The sequence below is a fragment of the Pteronotus mesoamericanus genome, unplaced genomic scaffold, assembly GCF_021234165.1.
Source record: "Pteronotus mesoamericanus isolate MK-2021 breed Mesoamerican mustached bat unplaced genomic scaffold, CSHL_Meso_final contig_100, whole genome shotgun sequence".
Classification (NCBI taxonomy): Eukaryota; Metazoa; Chordata; class Mammalia; order Chiroptera; family Mormoopidae; genus Pteronotus; species Pteronotus mesoamericanus.
The window spans coordinates 435,109-457,670 of record NW_026554999.1 but is presented as its reverse complement, the minus strand read 5'-3'; the positions used below and the strand labels follow the sequence as shown (position 1 = coordinate 457,670).

The 22,562-nt window shown below is 37.2% G+C and overlaps 1 protein-coding gene across 3 annotated transcripts in view; it reads right to left on the bottom strand.

Moving 5' to 3' along the window:
* Nucleotides 1-406: 406 nt before the first annotated feature.
* LOC129081245 (signal recognition particle subunit SRP54) overlaps nt 407-22,562 on the bottom strand; it is a 79,759-nt gene continuing 57,603 nt past the window's right edge. The window contains exons 1-6 of one of the 3 annotated variants that reach the window (XM_054586921.1): nt 22,035-22,236; nt 21,817-21,945; nt 16,262-16,435; nt 5,349-5,415; nt 4,101-4,198; nt 407-2,420 (exon numbers count right to left, since the gene is read on the bottom strand). In XM_054586921.1, coding sequence (XP_054442896.1) covers nt 2,214-2,420; nt 4,101-4,198; nt 5,349-5,415; nt 16,262-16,435; nt 21,817-21,909 — 639 coding nt within the window. In that variant the 5' untranslated portion in view covers nt 21,910-21,945; nt 22,035-22,236 and the 3' untranslated portion in view covers nt 407-2,213. Of the gene's footprint in view, nt 2,421-4,100; nt 4,199-5,348; nt 5,416-16,261; nt 16,436-21,816; nt 21,946-22,034; nt 22,237-22,562 lie in introns of those variants that run through there. The other 2 variants (XM_054586843.1, XM_054586974.1) reach the window with 2 other exon arrangements.

Genomic DNA, 22,562 nt, shown 5'->3' with positions numbered 1-22,562 from the left:
TTTGGTGAAGGTAGAAGTCCACTTCAACTCTGTGTAACCTTCAGGGATAAAGGAAGTTTTCAGGGAATATTTCTGACAGTCATTAAGAATTTGAATATCAGAAAGTGTAAATTATAATGTGGTAATTTAACCTTGAGTATTCTACTAAAGTATTATGCATATCAAAAACTACAGACTTTCCCATTCATTTCATTTCTGGGTTAGAAGTGTTTAGATAAGATTTTTTTTAAAAAAGTTAATATTTTACATTAATTAAAATCATTGGCATAAAATAAATTGTCTAGCTTTATTAACCAGTTTTTTGTTAAGGACTGTCATTAGAGAATTTAATTCACTGTAAAGGTTCTCAATTACACTATGTTTAGTTTTTATGATAAAAGATTAGAAGAGGACAGAATATCATGAATTATGGTCCAGAGGGAACAGTAAATATTAAAAGGGTTGAAAGAAAAACTGGAGGAGACTTAAAAAATAAGACAAAACCATTTAATGCATTTATGGGAAATGTTCTAGTTTGCATAAATAAAAATATAAAAAATTTAAGGCACAGTGTATATAACCATATAAACATTACAAACTGGCCACTGTTGGACAAATAAAGTAAAATTCAAGAAACATAAAACATAGAGTAGAAGTCATTATCTTCCTTCTGCTATAATTAGCAAAGTTTCTAGTTTTCAGATTACCATGTTTTAGAGCTATTGGTAAACTATAATTTACAGTGCCATTAATTATATAATCTGATTATTAATCCCGTAAACACTAAATTATGCAGGTTACACCCATGACTAATAAGATTACCATCACATGCCATGAACGACTCTATGAATCCATTTAACCAAAGATTCCTAATGAAGAGTCTTTCATAAATTCTTCAAATTTCAGTTAAAAAAACTGAACTTAGTGCCTAGATGTTCATGTTCATTAATAATAGAGTTCCAAAATAGGACCACTGTATGTGTGTTGTGAGATTCTTTGTATTTTATATAGATATATTTGCGATTGAAAGTTTAATGCTGTTTAGATAGCTATCAATAACCATTAATTTCTAAAAGCTCTTTAAGTTTGTGAATAAGCTTCTAAGAGCAATAATATCTGAACTATGCCACATAATCTTCCTTACCCACATTTAGTTATAAATCAAAACCATACAGATACAAGATTCTGAACACATATTTAAGAATATTTTCAAAATTAGTTCCGTACTATGTTTTTTTAATAAGTTTGGCTAACAGCACGGTGGATAGACAGATGGCCCATCTGGGACAGGCAAACTGTCCGCTTTACTGTTGTTACTTTGAAGTGGTGAATGACAACTACTTTCATTATGCTACCATTGCACCTTGTACAATATTTAACAGTAAGCCCCTGATGGTTAAATCTTCATCTGTGTCCCAATCTCAGCCCCCTCCCTGTAAGTACCTGGCCCGTAGGAGGCAGTAAGGGCTGAGAGAGTGACATAACCAGGGTGCCATGTGGATAATCACTAGGTATTGCCACTTGAAAACAAATACATTAATAAATTCATTCAATAACTAGTATTTTTAACATGTTCAAAATTAGTTATTTAATTTGAATAACTACTGAAAAGATTAAATAACCTACATTAAAAAAAGGAAACCAATCTTAATATTTGGTATTATAAACTCAGTCACCTTTCCATAAAATAGTTATTCTCAAGAAAATAAAATTCAAAGTGCTTTTTTTTATCTTGTTCCTTTTATTACAAACTCAATGAATCATCATCCTTAGTATGAAATTAATGGTTAGATATATAAATCTAAGACATGACATGAAAAAATGTAGGGGGGAAAAAATCCTCATTTTCATCTGAAATTAGGAACATCAGCTCCAATTAGCCTTAATCAGCAACCTACCCTTTTTTTTTTTTTTTTTAACAAACACAAATAACAGACAAGCATATGATCATTTAACTCTTAATTGCAGTTCGGGCTCTAAAATGTCCTTTACTTTATAAACACCATTTTAAAACCAAAACACTAATTTGACACACAGTAAAAGCATAGTACAAACACCAAATTTCAGATCTGACTTTTGCTAGATAGAGCCTATGAATAAAGAAAACATTTTCCCTTTTCCAGATAATAATTTAAAGTATAAATAACTATATTAAGTCTCACTGAATAGAGAATGTCCCAAGTTCCTGGTATGAAAACCACCATAGAGTTTGACATTTGAAGAGTCAATGCATTCTATGGTGGGACAGAGACTGGATTTTGTTTGCTTTCTGTAATTACTTCACATTCCCCCTCCATTTCAAAGTTGAGATTCACAAATGAATTGGTCACCACTGTTTCTGGTTGATCTGTCTGAACAGTGGAATCAGCCTGCATCTTATTCTGTTGGTATTGCCTTTCTGCTTCTTCAGACATCCTGTTTTCTTCTTCCTCCTCCTCCTCCTAAAAAGAGAAAAATATCAAGAATCGTTGAAATTTAAATGTCCAAATGGAATAGTATTTGTTCCCCCCCTTTTAACTGCGCGTGCATGCGCGCGTGTGTGTTAACCAAAACAGTATCATGTCAAATTCACTTGGGACTAATTAAGATATACTTCCTTTTCCCCATTCCCAAGTTTAAATGAAAACTGCTGTATGACATTTTAAAAGTGGTGTTATTTTTAAAACATGTACAGCACTGCATAGCTTAGATGAGACCTGAACTGATTTTGACAGGGGTGATACCTTTTCCAATTAATTCTAATATAAAAGAAATCTAGTCTAAAAGACTAGCTAATACTTTATCACTTCAATGGTAGGGTATCAGCCTGTTCATTGGAACACGGAGGTCTATTCACTAAACAGTATAGCATAGTTAATGGCTAACAGATAAGGCAATCTCTGTCCTCAAAAAGTTTGCAATCTAGGAGAGAAGTGAAGATGAGAAACAGCATTAAAACAGAAAGGAATAAGCACTATAGAGATTTAGAAAGAGTTAATTTCTAGTTCCAGAACTACTAACTTCATGGCGGGGATGGCATGTGTATCAGTCCCTGCAGTATGGGTAGATGATACAGAATGACTAATCTGTCAGGAAGATTAATCTAGAGCTTGAGAGTGAATGAGAAAGACCATTCAGGGAGGCCATTTCAATATGCCTAATGAGATGATAAGGCTTTCTACACAAGGCTGGTTGTGTTAAAAAACAGTCATCAAACATTTTTGAGACCACATTAATATAAAGTCAGCTGAGCTTTCCAGATTCATCTACAGCCATTCCCCTGTTGTACTCTATGCACCAGTGAAAATAAGGTGGTAGTCTTCCCATTTCCCCAAACATACAACGTTATCTTCATTCCTTAACTTTCTAGGTTTACCTGAATTTCCCTCAAGTGCTTGAAGGAGAATAATAAAAGATAGTAATGTTGATTTCACATTCACCAATACATACTAGGTGCTGTTCTATTTTACATATTAACTCATTTAATCCGTGGAGCAACCTTGAGTATGGATGCTGCAACTTTCCTCATTATAAAGTAAACTGAGGCCTATGGAAGTTAAGTACCTTGCCCAAGATTACGAAGTTGTAAGTAGCAGAGCCAGAATTTGAACTCAGACTCTGGTTCTTGGGCCCACACTCTTAATTGCTAAAGCTTTCTCATAGTTTAAGGCTAAACTCATTTCACCTCTACACTAAGAGTTCACTACAAACATTACCTCACATCTTTGTGCCTTAACAACTGGCACATACACATTTCTAGTTCTTATAATTTTCTGTGCATCGAACCCACTTCAATTCTCCTACATCCAGTCTGTGTATCCTAAGTAGAGACTGTTTCCTTACCTTAAAATTTGAATAACAACCCAGAGAGAGGTGTGTGAATATTAATGACAAATATAAGACATCTCACCTACTAGCTAGCACACTGAGGCGTAGCTTAGTTTTACAAATAGATCCTAAGGAAATTTCAGTATTAAAAATTCTAAAATGTATGCTAATTTGATAAATTAATGACTAAAATGAAATGCCTAGTGTAAGGGAGCTATCTTTTGGGGACCTAGAGGATACATGTGTTCATTACACAGCTCATCAAGTCCACAGCAAACCAAACTGAATCAAGAAAATGTAAAAAGGAAACACACCTCCTTCTTCATCCGGTAATACTCATCAATGGCATATTGGTATTTTGGGGTGCTGATGCCCAAAACAGACGCAATCTTCTCTCCCAGAAAGTCACACACTAAAGATACAAAAGTTAAATGGCTTACACAATTCCATAAATATTTCTTGAGCACCTACTGTGTGCAAGGCCCTGTAGAAATACAAGTTATATAGTAGTCCCTGCCCTCAGGGAGATTAAGAACATTCAGTATATCTCAGAAGCACTTACTGCTCTTTACAGGCTTCCAGTAACATTCCCTACTTACCACCAGGTATTAAAACTATTTGTTAACATGTTTATTTCTTTTTTAAAAAAGGTATACAAGAGAGCTGAGACGCCATGGGGCTTGAGGAGAGGAATGGCTTGCACCATACATCCACTGAGTGCCTGCCACGTGCCAGGCACTGTGAATGGTTAGATTCAGAGAGGTTGAAAAACTTGCCAAGCTAACAAAGCAAATCCAAAATTCAGGTCTGAATGGATAACAGATAAGTTCTCATGTTCTTTTCATTTCACCAGACTGTCTAGTATATACCAAGTGCTCAGTGTTTGTTAAATGAATGACTACACAAAATTAGATCTAATAAAATGCAGAAAGTTATAGAAGCTATGAAGGAGTTAAAATTGAAAGCCGGGGAAAGCTTTATGATTTAAAGTCTTTATTTAAAGTTAGCATGGTTAAATCATAAGATGATAATTCATTTCCTTCAAATGTAACTTAGCTGTATCTGTGCATCAAACCCACTGCAGTTTTCCTACATCCAGTCTGTGTGTCATTAAGTACAGAGACTTTTGTTTCCTTACCTTAAAATCTGAATAATAATCCAATAAAATATTAATGAAATAAAACAAATGAATAACTACAGGATTTAGAATAAGCAAAGAGAATGAGAACAATGTCAGTACAAAACCAAATGAGAAAATAACAAAATAGTTTCTAACAGAAGCTTCATATGACAAAATAACAAAATAGATGCTAACAGATAAAACTCATGACCATAAAAATTGAATCTAAACAGGCATTTTCAGTCCTTAGGAAAAAACACATAAACTGAAGCTGAAGAATATTTTAAGGTAAAGTACAAGTTAGATTAATACATTTCAATACTGGCTACCTTAAGAGTGATTAATTCCCTATTGTCTCTCATTCATTTCTGAAACACCTCATTTGGCAAAGCTCCTGGAGCATATTACATTAGATACACAACATTCAAACAGAAAGTAATACCTGAGAGGGTTGATGTAGCAGCACGAAGCATGTAAAACCATAAGTAGGGGCCCCAGGTAAGTTTTGTCTGCAACAAGAAATCTGGTAAGCAACATTCATACCTAAATTCATTCTATATATTCAGGCCAGAATTAAGTAATCAATACTTGGCAGACATTTAGAATATTCTATAGTACTACAAATAAATTACACTCAAACAAATATGTAAAGCCTTTATAGCTAGAACTCCACAAACACATTTCATGTTCACTCATATCACTACCACCACTTTAAGTCCCTGGAACAACCAAAAAAAGCAGCAGCCACTGAAATGGAGCTGGTTAAGTCACAGTCTTAAGTATTTAAGAGTTGATATTTCAGAGCCTTCCTTTTTCCGTCATGTTGCTTGTCTTCATTTTCACAAGCACATCAGAGAAAGTGTGTAGTCAATGGACAGGGACCTTAAAAAATCATACATAACAACACACTTAACAGTGCAGTGGGGAAATTAAGGTTCAGAGAAATTAAGCAGGATAAGAGCATAGCACACAAACTTTAATAGTGGGGAAATAAGTAACTTCTAAGTGGCAAGATGAGATTTTTGTTTCTTTAAGGACTAAAAAGGGATTAGACCGTATAACCCAAGACAAGTTCAGTGTATATTTTGTAGGCCAGGACCATTGGGAGAAAGCAATCTCCACTGTACACTTTCATAGTTAATCTTGGTGCTCTAAATCCATAGGATACTTTTGTGAACCCTACCACATGGATGACAGTTTGTATCCATGGATGAAATCGGCAATACAAGCTTGCTTCACTATACCAATACATATTTTTGTTTATCAAAAGAAAACATAGTATACACCCTGTAATCAATCAAATACATTAATCATTTTGATATTGGTTTGATAGGTTAATGATTACAAGGGCATTGGAAAAGCAAATACAGAATATCTGTAAGACTGAAAACCATAGACCCTAGAAACAACTCTCTCTTCTTTTTTGGTGAAAAGAAAGTATCTTCCTTTACTGATATATAAAGCTGATAAGGTTGTCAATTTTAATGCTATTTCCCTTTCTTCATAGCTGAGGGAAAACTTTAAAATTTTTTTTATTTTCCAATTACAGTTGACATTCAATATTATTTTATATTAGTTTCTGCTGTACAGCATAGTTAGACAATCATATAATTTAGTGATTCCCCCAATAATTTCAGTACTCACCTGGCACCATACCTAGCTATTACACTATTATTGACTGCATTCCCTATGCTGCACTTTACATCCCCATGACTGTTTTGTCCTACCCAATATGTACATCTCAATCCCTTCACCATTTTCACCCAGCTCGCAAACCACCCCCCAATCTGGCAACCAAGTTTGTTCTCTGTTATTTATGAGGTTATTTGTTTCGTTTGTTTTGTTTTTAGATTCCACATTAAGTGAAATCATATGGTATTTGCCTTTCTCTTTCTGACTTATTTCACTTAGCATAATACCCTCTAACTCCATCCATGTTGTAGCAAATGGTAAGATTTCATTCTTTTTTTATGGTCAAGTAATATACAATTGTACATATGTACCAAATCTTCTTCATGCAATCTGTTTCTGCGAAGGAAACCATCAACAAAATTAAAGGATAACTTACTGAATGGGAGAAGATATTCACCAATGAGACATCTGGTAAGTGGTTAATATCCAAAATTTATTAATTTTGAACTTATATAACTCAATGCCAATAAAACAATACAATTTAAAAATGGGCATAGGACCTGAATAGGCATTTCTGAAAGAGGACATACCAATGGCCAACAGACATATGAAAAGAAGCTCAATGTCACTAATCAGCAGAGAAATGCAAAAACCACAATGAGAGGGAAATTTTTTATCCTGATGGTTTTCGAAGTCATTTTGAGTGACCACTGACTGCCTTATCAACTTGTTTTTATCCAAGTTAATTTAAAAAAATAAAATTGTGTCTTATATATTTCTGCATGTATGCATGCATGAAGAATATCTGTAAGACTGGGAAAGATGTGCTAAAGTAAAGCACAGAACAGAAAACATAAACACCATCTTCCCATGAAAAGCAGGTATGCCAACTGCTGTGACAGTATTCCTGAAAAAGACACACAAAAGTAAGGTAGTTCCTTAGTCTTTACTTATGCTAGAATGAATGTCCTAGCAAACAAATAAATTCAATTAGGATGATACTGTATATTTCTGACTCCTTGATATATCTGCTATATCTTCTATACTTAGAGGGGGAGGTGTCTCTTATGTGGGGATAAGAGCTATTTTAGGGCCTCTGTTTAAGATATTCTGACCTTGGTATTTACCTTACAATATTTACAGCAAATGAACAATGCAGAAATACAGGGAATAAAGCCAATTCTGTAACACATGGGAAATGATAGGGCCAAGAAAGTAAGAAAAGCATAAAAAAGAACTAACTATAGAAAAGGAATAAGCATGCCGTTGGAGGAAAGCATATATTTCTCAGTGGACCAATTCTCCAGGGTTGGTTTTTTTTACAGAGGATAACTGCTTATATCCAGGCTGTGACTATAAAAGAATCAAACTTGCTCCAGAGCTGAGAAACTGGATAAGGATTCCTGAATAACATCTGTCATTATTACACAGCTATACAGAATAAATGTACAGGGTCCTTTGGATAGTGACCTTACTAAATCAAAAGGAGGGGTGGCTCAAGAGCCTACACTAGAACCCTGTGACAGCCGCCAGCATCACTGCCACTACCACCATCCCAGTAGGAGGAGAACTAGGACAGGATCTTGGGTCTTCAAGACTTGCATTTTATAGGGTAAATTCAAGTTGATTCATTTTTTCCTCTCCAAAAATTTAGGTGTTTATTTATTCCTGAATAAGTATCCACCCCTCTCTTCCTTAATAGGGAATTATTTAGACTTGCTATCTCCTGTGTTTGAACAAATTATTTTTAGATTATGAAAGTAATAACTACTAATTCTAGAACAGTTAGGAAATGAAGTATAAAAAAAATTGTCACCCAGTTTTCAACTCCCCATAGATAATTATGATTAACATCTTAGTAATTTTCCCTATCTTTTTCTGAGCACACATGTGTTTTAAAACATTGCTGTCCTTTATCCTCGGTTTTTCCCATTTAATAATAAAATATTAAGCATATTTCCCAAATGCTTAAATTCCTAAAGTGAATAACAAGGCCAAAATATATAATCATTTGGAAAGCTCTTCCTTCAGATTGCAAAACTTTACACCAGGAAATTTACCAATACTCAGCAGAATGTGTAAGATGTCAATTCCCTAGTATCCTTACCACAGCACATTGTCCTTTCCTTTTTAAAGATTTTACAGGTGGGGCCCTGGCTGAGTGGGGCTCAGTTGGTTACAGCACAGTCCTGATATACCAAGATTGCAAGTCCAATCCCAGCCAGGGCACATACAGTAAGCAACCAATGAATGCATAAGTGGAACAACAAATTGTTGTCTGTCTCTCTCTATGCCTGTTTCTCTCCCCTCCCCACTCGAATCAATAAATTAAAAAAAATTTGTCAGTGAAAAATGAGCCCAGGTAATTCTGAGTTCTTACTGTATTACAAAAGGCATCACACCATTTATACAGGTTAATAATTATATGCATAACCAATTTTCTTTAAAGATTTTATTTATTTTTAGAGAGAGGGAAAAGGAGGAAGAGAGGGAGAGAAACATCAATGTGTGGTTGCCTCTTGTACATCCCCAACTGGGGACCGGGCCCACAACCCAGGTACGTACCCTGCCTGGAAACTGAACCAACGACCCTTTGGTTCGCAGGTCAACACTCAATCCACTGAGTCACACGACCTAGGATGCATAACCAATTTTTTAAAAACTTTATTATTGAATTTATTGGGGCAACATTGGTTAATAAAATTATATAGGTTTCAGGTGTACAACTGTATAACACATCATCTGTACTTTGTATTGTGTGTTCACTACCCCATGTCACATCTCCTATCACTACTTAACCCCTTTTTATCCTCTCCCCCGACCCCCTTTCCCCCTGGGAATCACTATACCGTTGTTGTCTGTGTTTATCAGTCTGGCGGGCTTTTTTTGCTTGATCCCTTCACCTTTTTCATCCTGTCCTCTCTGACAGCTGTCAGTCTGTTCTATATCAAATATATATATACTTAGATACACATATATACACATATTTGAGTAACCTAATCAAAACTAAATCAAAGTTTAAAGGAATTACAGGGAATATGCTTATTTTAAAGACGCATCTAAGGGGAAATCTAAGGGAAAGAATTACCGTAAGATTGTTAAAAAAAAAAATCTAAGTATCCATTCTTTATTTTCTATCAAGTATGCCAGGAGTATTATTTTTAAATCTTTATTTTAAATGTCAGGTGTTCTTGTTTTTTAAATTGGGCCTGTTTTTACAAATCTATTTTGTAAATACAGGATCATATCTTTAAAATTTCTTTGTCCTACCAGATTTATGATGCATTAGAAGCAAACAGAAAATGGAATATCTGCTCTTTACATTAAGTAAAGCCAGAGCTGTCTTTAGTTATCAACACCTGTTAGGATGGCTATTGTCAAAATAAACAAACAAAAAGATAAGTGTTGGTTGGAATGTGGAGAAAATGAAGCCCTTGTGCACCGTTTATGGGAGTGTAAAATGGTACAGCCATTATGGAAAACAGTATGGGAGGTTCCTCAAAAAATTAAAAATAGAGATACTGAGATTCCGGTCAAGATGGTGGCATAGGCAGACATGGCTCACCTCTTCGCACAACCACATCAAAATTACAACTAAAATATAGAACAACCATCACTCAAAACTGTCAGAAATCGAGTTGAATGGAAGCCCCACAACTATGGAATTAAAGCAACAACATCCATTCAGACTGGTAGGAGGGGCATAGACACACAATGGACTGGTCCCACACCCATGTGTGGTGGATAAAAATTCAGGAGGGACATCTCGGGAGCAAGAGTCCCAACCCCATACCGGGGCCCACAGCCCAGTTACCAGTGCCAGGAAGGTAAGTCCCCACAACTTCTGGCTGCAAAAACCAGCAGGGGCTGAGTTAGTAGAAGAAACTTCAGAAGTCCCAGGTAGTTCCCCTTAAAGAACCCAGACAGAGTCTAACCCAGACTCACTCCTTCTGAGCTCCAGCACCAGGGTAGCAGTTTGAAAGGCACCAGTGACATACAGGAAGGGAATGAAGTGTCTGGCATTAAGGCAGGACCTGGGGGACAGCTTTCCCTCAGACAGAAAGGCAGGCAAAGGCTACTGTCTTTTGCTGAGCCCTCCCCCGACACAGTCGAGAGACAGCAGGCGGGTGCCATATCTGAGACTCCATCAACCTCGCTAACACTATTTTCCCTGCCTCAGGAGATCCCGAGACTCAGCCCCACCCAATTTACAAGCTTCTTGTCCACAAGAATGGCTGGTCTTGGCTCACACTTTACAACTTCCTATATCCTCTCAAACAAGCAACAGCTGGCTTTACTGAGCCCCTGGCCCAGCTCTAGCAGCAGCCAGCTTAGATTCATAGCCTGGGAATCTCCAAGTCCACCACAAACAGCAGCCGTCTCAGATTGCTTTATAACTCAGAAAGGGTGGCGCCAGGCAGAACACAGGTGGGGGCTGACCTTGGCTGACACCACCTGGGAAACCCCAAGGCCAGCATACCCAGTGGACACTACAGACCACATCAGATCACCACCCTGACCCTCCATGGAAGGTGGAGATTGGTGGCAAGTGATCCTAGCCAGTCCTTGCAGCTGAATGGCCTAGGTAAATCCCTCACATTGTTCTGACAAAAGAAACTAAGACTCAACTTACAAGAGGAGGGTGTACTCAGCCCAAAGGGCACACCTTTTAAGAGAGAATCTTAAAAGCAGCAAAAGAAAAGAGTTAGTTACCTGCAGAGGAGTTCCCACAAGACCTCCACTGATTTCTCAAAAGAAATTTTGCAGGCTAGAAGGGATTGGCAAGAGATATTCAAAAATCATGAAAAGCAGGGACCAAGAGCCAAGATTGTTCTACCCAACAAAGCTATCCTTTAGAATTGAAGAGCAGATAAAGAGCTTCCTAGACAAGAAAAAACTAAAGTTCATCATCAGTAAACCATTATCATATGAAATGTTAAAAGGGACTTATTTAAGAAAAGAAGAGCAACACTATGAACAATAAATTGGCAAAAAATACATATCTACAATTGAATCTAAAAAACAAACTAAGCAAATGAGAAGAATAGAGACAGAATCATGGATACAGAGAGTTTTGCTGGTTGCTAGATGGGAGGGGGGTGTGGGGAAATGGGTGAAGAGGCGAATGAATTAAAAATGACAAATAGGTACTTACAGAGTAGCCGTGGGGATGTAAAGTACAGTATAGGAAAAGAAGTAGCCAAAGAACTTATACTCATGACCCAAAGGCATGAACAATGGTGGGGGGACTGGCTAAGGGAGTGAGGGGTGCTGGGAGGTTGGGGGGGTCAAAGGGGTAAAAGTCAGGACCACTGTAATAGCATAATCAATAAAATATAATTTAAAAAAATAAAAGAAATACCGTATCACCCAGCAATCCCACTTCTGGGTTTTATCAAAAAGAAAATCAGAGCCTGGCTGGTGCGGCTCAGTGGACTGCGAGCCGGTCTCTGAACCAAAGGGTTGCTGGTTTGATTCCCAATCAGGGCACATGCCTGGGTTGTCGGCCAGGTTCTCCAGTAGGGGGTGCTTGAGAGGCAACCACACACTGATGTTTCTCTCTCTTTCTCCCTCCCTTCCTATCTCTAAAAATAACTAAATATAATTTTTTTTAAAAAAAGCTGCTAAATACAGTAAGGACCAAATCAAAAAAATTAGGAAGTTAAGAAACGGTTAATAAACATAAAATATATCATGAACTTCCATAATCAATTTTTTAAAAAAGCTGTTAATGAGATATATTCATATTTAAAAAAGTCAAAGAAAATCAGGATATCAAATTAGTATTCCTATATTCATTGTAGCATTATTCACAATAGACAAGATGTCAAAACAACCTAAATGTCCACTGACTAATGAATGAATAAAGAATATGTGGTATATGCATATATGGAATATTATTCAGCCTTTAAGAAGAAGGGAAGCCTGCTATGCGCAACAATATGGACGAACCTTGAGGATACTATGCTAGGTAAAATAAGCCAGTCACAGAAGAACAAACACTGCTTGATTCCACTTATATGAGGTATCTAAAATAATCCAACACATAGAAACATAGAGAACAGTGGGGCCGGAAACTGTGGAAAGGAGGGAAATGGGGAATTATTATTCAACAGGTATAATGTTCCAGTTACACCGGATAATTAAATTCTAGAGGATCTTTTGTACCATGTTTTTTCCATAGTTAACAATACTGTATTGTGTATTTAAAATTGTTTACAGGGTAGGTCTCATGTTAAGTATTTTCATCACAATTTTTCATTGTTTTTTAAATTGATGTGAGAGAGAAACACTGATTTGTTGTACCATTTCTTTACGCATTCATTGGTTGATTCTTGTATGTGCACTGACTGGGGACTGAACTGGCAACCACGGTATATCAGAACAACTCTCCAACTTTGAGCTAGCCGGCCCGGGGTTTATCTCATTTTTTTTCTTTTAAACAGATGAATGTTGTGCAAAAAGTGTAAGAGAGGGAAACAAATTTTATAGATAAATTTCTTGAAATCTAATGTGTAATTTAATTCTGCCTGTTTAAGACTTTTAAAATGTTAAATATTTAAGTGGTAACTTTCTAATAGCACTTAAGATGTGCTTATTTTTCAACAAAAAATACTTAAAAAGTTTTACAGGTGGAGTGTTGTTGGCTTAAGCTTTAAAAACGTTTTTTTTGAAAGGGAAATCACAGAGGAAGTTAATTCTGGCCAAAAAAGAAAAAAAAAAAAAGAAAGAAATAGAACAGGTGCAGTGGACAAATCCTCAGTGGCTGAAATAAATTATAATGCATTCTATTAATGTTTAAATTTCCTGCCAAAAAAATACTTAAGCTATTTAAAACGAAAAAAAATTATTACAATTTTGCTTTATGACCAGAAGTCTATATTAAGCTACAGCAGCAATTTTCAACCAGTGTGCTGCCAGATTTTTTAAAGCACCCAATACCTGACTTGTTAATCAGGGACTCTGACCTCTCTTCCCTTAGATTGTCAAATTTAAAAAATGACAACAGCCAACACAACAATAGCTGTCTGTTGTGAATGAATCAGAATTATACCTACTTTTTTTTTGGTCAGATCAGAAAAAGATGTACTTTTTGGTGTGCCACAGAATTTTAGTAATTAGTTTATGTGTGCCATGAGATGAAAAAGGTTGAAAAATCACTGAGCTACAGCATTAAAAAAGGATGATGATAGACTAATATTAATATATGCATGCATAAATATAAACCAGATGAAGACATCTGAAGTTTAAGCAGCAATGAAAAATACCAAAAATAAATAAATTGTACCTCTTTCATCAAAAGATTTAAGTAACTGCTATTGTTTTGCCTTGGTTAACTTAGTCAACATGGATAGTCCTATTTGCTACCTATAAATTCTTTATGATCGCCTCTTGGCCTTTGGGCCAAGAACAAGTATAAATTCTTTATGAACTGTACTAATTTTTTTTTTTTTTGGTACAAATTTTATTTAGAAGTCAAGTAAAAGTCAGCTGTCAGCTTCAGGCTGAGTTTACAACATAAGTTTCCTACTGGCAGTATAATATACTGCTTATATTATATTATACTATATTATATTTATGTTATATTACATTAACATATAATAGCAGCTCCTGTTTGCCTAAAACTCACTGTACTCAGAGGGAGGAAAGATGTATGATGATGGAATGAGACTTGACTTTTGTCAGGGCACATGCCTGGGTTGCAGGCCAGGTCCCCAGTTGGGGGCATTCGAGAGGCAGCTCATCAATGTATCTCTTGCACATTGACATTTCTTTCCCTCTCTTTCTCCCTCCCTTCCCCCATCTCTAAAAATAAATAAAATATTTTTTAAAAATTTTTTAAAAGACACTTATTCCACCAGTTCTTTCATTGCATTAAGCACCTCTGCAATATTCTGCATGCATTTGGAACTGCCTTCAGAGTATATTGCACATTCCTTTGAATATTTTCTGTAGTAGAGAAACTGGATCTGGTTTCTTTTTAATAACCAAAATTTATTTAGAACCAAATCTGATGAAAAACTATGAATAATATTTTAAAAATCAGATATAAATTAATAATTCTCTATACTGCTACCATGCTTTATTTTCATCATAGCCCTTTCCATAGTCTGATAATTATACCATATATTTGTTTACTGCCTGTCTGTCCACTAGCATATAAAAGAGCAGAAATTTACATTGTCCATTACTGTAATCACCAGTGCCTACAACAGTATCTATTAAAGAGTGAGTAAATATTTGATCAACTGAACTCTTAAAATGGCTACTGAGAGGGTAACACGCCTTTTTAAAAAATATATAGCCAGTCTTATGATTTTATAGTAACATCTTTTATAACTTAGAAATTCTTAAATTTAGCTGAAGAGGCATATACAATTTAGAACTGTACACATCTATTTCTAATCAAAACTTGAGGCAATACAAAAAAAGAACCGATGACTCCTAGGTTTTGGATGGAACTATCATGCTAATACAATCCTTAATTCAAAGGGACTGGAGGTCAAGCACTCTGGTAAGATAATTTTTTTTTAGAGAGAGGGGAAGGTAGGGAGAAAGAGAGGGACAGAAACATCAATCAGTTACCTCTCATACCTGCCCCAACAAGGGACCTCCAACCACAAATCAAATCGGTGACCCTTCAGTTTGTGGGATGACACCCAACCAACTGAGCCACACCAGTCAGGGCTTGTGAGATGAATCTTAAAGAAACCTATCCACATTGACAAAGAATTCTGACACTCAAAAACAAATTATTTCACCTTCCAGTTATGATGATGGCATAGGTAAATGCAGTACTCGCCTCCTCCCACAACCACATCAAAATTACAACTAAACCAGAGAACCATCATCTTTCAGAACCACCTGAAATCTAGATGAATGAAGTCCCGCAACTAAGGATTCAAAGGAGAAACCACATTGAGATTCGTAAGGGGGCGGAGACTAAGAACAGGCTAGTCCCTTACCCACATGTGGCAAATAAAAATTGGGAGAGATATCCCTGGGCTGGGGCTTTGTAAGAATGGGTAGAAAAGGTGAAGGGATTAAGAAGTACAAGTTGGTTGTTACAGAACAGTCATGGGGATGTAAAGCACAGTATAGGAAATATAGTCAATAATATTCTAATAACTATGTATGATGTCAGATGGGTACGACATTTATCGGGATGATCACTTAGTAAGTTATATAATGTCTAATTACTGAAGTGTACACCTGAAACTAATATAATATTGTATGTCAACTATAATTGAAAAATAAAAAATGATTTAAAAACGAACAAAAAAAATTATTTCAGGCTACTGAAATGCAGGAAATACTTCCACCCATATTATATAAAAACAGTATTTCAACCCTGGCCAGGTGGCTCAGTTGGTTGGAGCATCATCCTATACACCAAAAGATTGTGGGTTCGATTTCTGGTCAGGGTACATACCTATTGGGCACAAACAAGAAGCAACCAATTGCTTTTCCTCTCTTACATCAATGTTTCTTTCTCTTTCTCTCTCTCTCCTCTCCTTCCCCCTCCTTCTCTAAAATCAGTGAAAATATCCTCAGGTGAGGATTTAAAAAAATACTATTTCCTACCAAAATCATAATGCATAATTTTATAATCAGAAATAGTTGATTAAAACCTCAAAAGACCCCTTCCATTTAATGTGTAAGGGGAAACAAATCAATCAAAACAATACCCACTGACAAAAAGATCACCAGCATCAAACCCACCGGATCAACAGTAGGCAAAACATCTTTCTTTTCCAGGCCATCAACTTCATCTTCGTCTGTACTGTATTCTTCCATTGTTTCACCGCTGACAAAATGAATGACTCTCCTCGGGACTTTCTTCTTTTTTCCAATGACTCCCAGTTCTACATTTTCAAAGCCTCTTTCGTGACTCATCTAATGTCATTATAAATTTAGAAAATGAGAGTTTCAAGTGAGATTTTCATTGATATGATCAAAAAATTTCCAGGTTACTTTATTTTAGGAAATAAAGAAACATAAACCAATCCTTAAACAGTTTTTAAAAAGAAAACAGACCACACATAAACACAAAAACATTAACAGCATCTAAGAAGAGTTTAATGAGTAATAACACAAACATCTGCATACTCACTACATAGTCTATGGAATTTTAATTACATGGAAATGTCACTCCAAGGTAAATTTTACCTCATACATGTGGCCATGTGCCAAACTCAGAGGAAGTGCATACTGTGGGAGAGGATGAAGAAACTCCCTCCCTACCCTCATCATTTGGCCTCAAGTTTAAACTCCCAAGGAAGACTCCACTGAATCTGTTTCTTTTAGGACTTTCTTTTTTTTTTTCTTTCTTTCTTCCTTATTTATTTATTTTAGAGAGAGGGGAAAGGAAGGAGAAAGAGAGGGAGAAAAACATGTGCAAGAGAAACAGACTGAGTGCCTATCGCACACCCACAACTGGGAACCTGGCCCACAACCCAGGTAAACTGGTAACCTTTCAGTCCGCAGGCTGGCACTCAATCCACTGAGCCACACCAGCCAGAGTTCCATTGGCTCTTCTTACATGAAGATTTTGAGAAGGCAGAGCACAAATAATTGTGAAAAAAAATATCTGGCAATAGTGGAAATGAGGAGGATGTACACGTAACAGAGTGGTCAGGAGGTCTTTTTATTCATTTTTGTAGCTGTTGTTTGTTTTGTTTTTGTGATGAAAATGTATTCATGTTTACCAGTACAATTCCAAAACTAAACCAAAGCAAAATGATACAGAACTATACGGCTGTCATGATTAGAATCCATGTCAGCAGAATTCTCTGGGATAGTCCAGATTTTAAATATTTTGAACTCTATAAAGATTCTTAAACTTGTAAATATGACCAAACACAATTTAAACCCATGATTATTATTCAACTACTAGTTAAGTTCTTTGAACTACGTTTGCAGAGATGGAATTGTACTGATAAAAAATAGTGGACTAGAATTGCCCAGTATTGTAAATATAAGTAACTTTATTTTTATGCATTGTTCCTCTTAACCTTCTAAGGTCCTTCTTAGAAAAACAGATATGGTTCTTCTGTGTTCTACACTTCCCAAAGGGAAGGTTAGTTATTAACCAGGATTTGAATCCAGATATATACAACCCACAGAACACAGACATTCACTGTTCCATTACACACATGGTCATCACTGACAGCAACTGCAACTGCTGTATAGCAGCAAACTGACATCATGAAAATCTTGAGAGCTTGGGCTATCTATGGATTAACTAGCCTGGAAAAAAAAATATTTTTCCCCTAACCTGTCCTAAGGGTTCAAACAAATCCCAGGCCTTAATAAAAGAAGACCAACCCATTTATTGTGTCCATCAACACAATGGACAACATACGGCCCATCCAGGCCACCTTTCTCCTATCCCCAATGCCTAGCCACGGTAAGCATTCCTACCCAGTTTCATCTTACCCCTTGATATAAGATTTGGTTCATGGGTGTCTTGACATCAAAGTCTCCTTTTAGACCCGCTTATAGGCAAGGGAAAGTCAGAAGAGCTAGTTTAGATCTCCACTTGTCATATAAATGGATGGATCTGATGCCAAAGCAACAGTCCCACTCACTGAAAAAGCTGAGACCTTTCACAGTACATCACCATGCTCAACTCTACTCCCAACACACTCCCATCAGAACAGAAGAAGCTTCTCACTGCTCCCCACACAATCTCTCATTAGCTCAACTACTTTATCTTCCTTAGACAATTTAATAAATCAAAACACTCTAGCTGGGTCTTAACAACTAGTATAAACTTAACTACTATCTCTGTTAACTCTGACTCTTGGTTATATTGTTTCCAAAAAGTTTTTAAAAAACTACAAAAGGAAAGGCTAAAACATGATTCATATTTTTCACTGCAGTAACAGTTGAATATAAACAGAATTTTGAGTAATATTCTCTCTATATAATATGCAACTAAAATGACATTTTATTTGCTCTAATCATTACACTTCATATAAAAATTTGTATTAAAGAGACTTGTTTAAGGGCTTTTTTAAATTTAATATTAACTTTTCATATGTAGAACTCAAATTTTATCATCTTAAGCAGGAGTGAACAAACTTCTTCTATAAAGTCTAGAAAGTAAATATTTTAGGCTTTGCAGCTATAGTCTCTATCATAACTACTGAACTCTGTGAAAGCAGCCACAAACAATCCATACGAAATGGGCATGGATTTGTTCCAATAAAAGTTTATATAAACTGCCCTGCCTGGTGTGGCTCAGTGAGTTGAGCACCAGCCTGCAAACCGAGAGGTTGCTGGTTTGATTCCCAGTCATGCCACATGCCTGGGTTGCAGGCCAGGCCCCCAGCTGGGGGCGTGCAAGAAGCAACTAATCGATGTTTCTCACGCACATTGATGTTTTTCTCCCTCTCTTCCTCCCTCGAAAAAAAATAAATATAATCTTAACAAAAAACAAAATTTTATGTGAACTGGTAGGATCTGGCCAATAGCCTATAATCTGTCAACCTCTCATCCGAAGAAATCAGGATAGCAAATTTAAAAATTCTGTGAAGTAATCTATGATATGTGATTCCAACCTCTACTTGGGGCAAGGGGAGTGGGGTGGAAGTCAGTTAAAAGAGGTATCAATAGGTAAAACCAACTGAAAAGTAGTTTGGTACAAAATTTCAAACAATTATAAATGGAAATTATTGTCTTAATTTTGCAAATGTTTTATTTAAAACAAACAAAAATAACCAAAAAAAAAACCTCATAAACCTGCAAATACAAAGTTTACTGTCAATTATACAAATTCCATTTTAACAAAATGCAAAGATCTGATAAGACAGTTTTTAATATCAGGAAATTATGAGATGCAATGTCCATTAACATTTTATTACATTTTATGGTTAACCAGTCTGTAATTCGCTTATCTTATTCCTCAGCACCTGTTTTTAAAGGCAATATGTTTTTTATACACTCCCATAGTACCAAGAACATCTTTAAAACACATACTACCCTTTTTATATGCTCCCATAGGACCCAGAACTTTAAAACCTTTCCAATTAGGTGTTTAGCAACATTGGAATAGGCACAATGGTTATCCTTCATTGCTGTATCCTTAGCCTATAGTTCCTGGCACATGGTAAGTGCTTGGTAGCAGAGTTGCTAAATAATGCTAAATGAATGCATAGTAGTGAAATTTTTTAGCTCCTTTAATTCTGGTTAAAAGTCTAGTCAGAGAAGCTGCTGGATGGCCTGGTTTGAGGCCTAATGCTAAACACAGACCCAATCTCCTATCTCTTACTCCCTTCTCTACATGGCACTTGGGATTTCTCCGTCCTGACAAACCAATGAAGGAGTGCAGGATGGCAGCCTCTCCTTCCATCCAAACCTCCACCTCACTGACATCTTTCTTCCCTCTTACTGTGGTCAAACCCCTAGATATAGATCTGGAGTTTCCAGAGAGATTTCTACTTCAGGAATGTGTGAATGAGAACAAGAAGGGAAAAGTCAGAAAAATAGTTAATATTATGTTTTATTTAACCTAATTTTCAAAAACAAATTTCAACATGTAATTAATGGGAAAGTTATCAATGAACCCATTTGTATAGTATGAACCTATTTGTGTTTAACAAGAAATATTATTATATAAGCATAGGAAAATGCCAGAAAGAATAAACCAGAAACTTAGTCACTTTTGGGGAATGTGAATGTGAGGAATAGGTGATGGGTGACTCCTAGGACTTTTTACTTTTTGTTCTAGGGACTTCTTTACTGCTCAAGTATTTATTTTATTATTTTTTAATCAAGAATATGAAAATAACATATCACCAACCCAAAACAAAGAGCCTTTTTTCAAACATTTACCTGGAAGTCAGTACAGGTATGTTTACTTTGCTATTAGACTCAAAGCTTAAGTAGTGATAAAAACAATCTTAAGTAGTGATAAAAACAATTAAAGTAACAGAAAAAACAATCAAATGTAAAACACATCAAGCACTGTGAACTCAAGAGTTAAGCTCCAGTGTACCTGTCAACAACAGGTCTCAAATGAAGTGAAAAGTGGACTCCTAGTCAATTAATTTGCCCCTGAATTCCTTCTCCCAGGTTACCTTCCTCCTTTTTAAGTAGGAGAAAAACAAGACATTACATATAAAGACTAGCATGAAGAAAAGTTTTTGTTAACACCACAAACTATATCTTATAAGAGCTATACTGACATTCAGGCACTATTCTCTGGGAATCTGTAGTTTGGGGGAAATGTCTCACTAATGTTCAAGTAGTTAAGTCTCAAAAATGAAGCTACTGAATCCTCAGTAAGGGTGGAAAGTTTTCTATTTAGAAGCAAAGTGAGGTTTTTAACGGCCATAAGTGTATACAATTGAGGTGCTTTCAGTTAAAGTAATTTCTTCATTAGTTTTACTTGACCAAAGATCCTAAACTACTACTTTAGACTACAGAATCCAAAACAAAACAGACCTCCAAATCTTACCTAACTCTACACTTAGGCTTATCCAAAACAGTAACCACTTACCACATGTGGTTAATGCTCACTTGAAATGTGGATTGTTGGACTAAAATGTGCAGCAGGTTTAAAATGCACACAGAATTTCAAAGACTGATACCAAAAAGGGAACATATCTCATTGATAATTTTCCCATTAATTACATGTTGAAATTTGTTTTTGAAAATTAGGTTAAATACAACGTAATATTAAAATTAATTTCACCGATTTCTTTTTACTTTTGTAACGTGGCTGCTAGAAAATGGAGAAGAATTTACAATGCGGCTTGCATTATATTTCTATTGGACAGAGCAGCTCTGGGCCTTAGTTACCTCACTGGGGAAATAGGAATAACTCCCACCTCATGCATAAGTTATAAGGATCAAGTGGAAGAGCCTGTAAACTCTTTAGCACTTACTGGCTATTAGCTAAGTAAAGGGCAGAGGCCAAGTCAGGCGCTTGGAAAAGGAAAGACTGAGACGTTATTGAAGCTGGCGTCACCTGGCCTCTTGCCACTGAGGCCACCTTTCGGGGACACGTCTGAGTTCTCTCATTCGCAGACCCGAAGCTGTTATATCAGCCCTGGAAACCCGAATCCGCCCCCGGCTCTGAGGCGCTGCCAGCAGAGGAGTTGGTGAGAGGTCCCTTCCTCCACGCCTTGTCTTAGCGCAGATGGGCGGACACTGAGGAGCAATCCCGAAACGCACCTCCCGCAGGGGGCCTGCTCAGAGGAAGGCGGGCAAGCCCAAAGAGCAGACGGGGCAGAGAGGAAGTTGGGCTCGCCCTAGGCGGCCTCACCTACCTGCTGTGCTGAGTCTCTGAAGGCCGCCGCGGCCGCAGCTCCTGGGGCTGCGTCTGCTTCTCCTTCCGCAAGCCTCACGGGCTCCCGGTCCATCGTTGTCGCCGCCACAGGGATGCTGGCGCTGGCTAGCTACAACGTAAAGGCCGATAAGCCCACTTCCATTCTCCGCCTCCCCGCCCAGTCGTGGACAGAGCCGGAAGTAGGGAAGTAGGACTCACCCTCAGCGCCTGCCTCAAGCCAAGCCCAGCCAAACCAAAACGTAAAGAAGGGAGAAGAGAGGCGAAGGGAAGGGAAGGGAAAGGAAAGGAAGGGAAGGGAAGGGAAAGGAAGGGAGGGAGGGACGGGGAGGGGCGGGGCGATCCTGCCCGAGGGGCGGGGCTCGGCACCCCTGACTCTGCTAACCGCGGCCTGGGAAGCACAACTACCCGCTCACGCACTGTGGGACGGAAGGGATACGGACCTCGCTCCCTGCATTACCGCTTCCGGTCCGGCCCACATCCGGAGTTGGCGCGGTCGTTGCCCGGCATCACCAGTGACGTCGTACTTCGTTACCTGTACTTGGGGCTTCGGTTTGGATCTCCGCGCAGCCGCTCACCAGCTTCATCCTGGGCAATCACCCTCCCAGACCACAGTTTCTGCACTTGTCAAATGGAAATAGCTGCATAGTGGTCCTCAAAGGCTTGAGCTGAAATGTGGTTGAAAATGTATTATAAAATGCATGGCTCATGCTACGTATTCCACCCCTA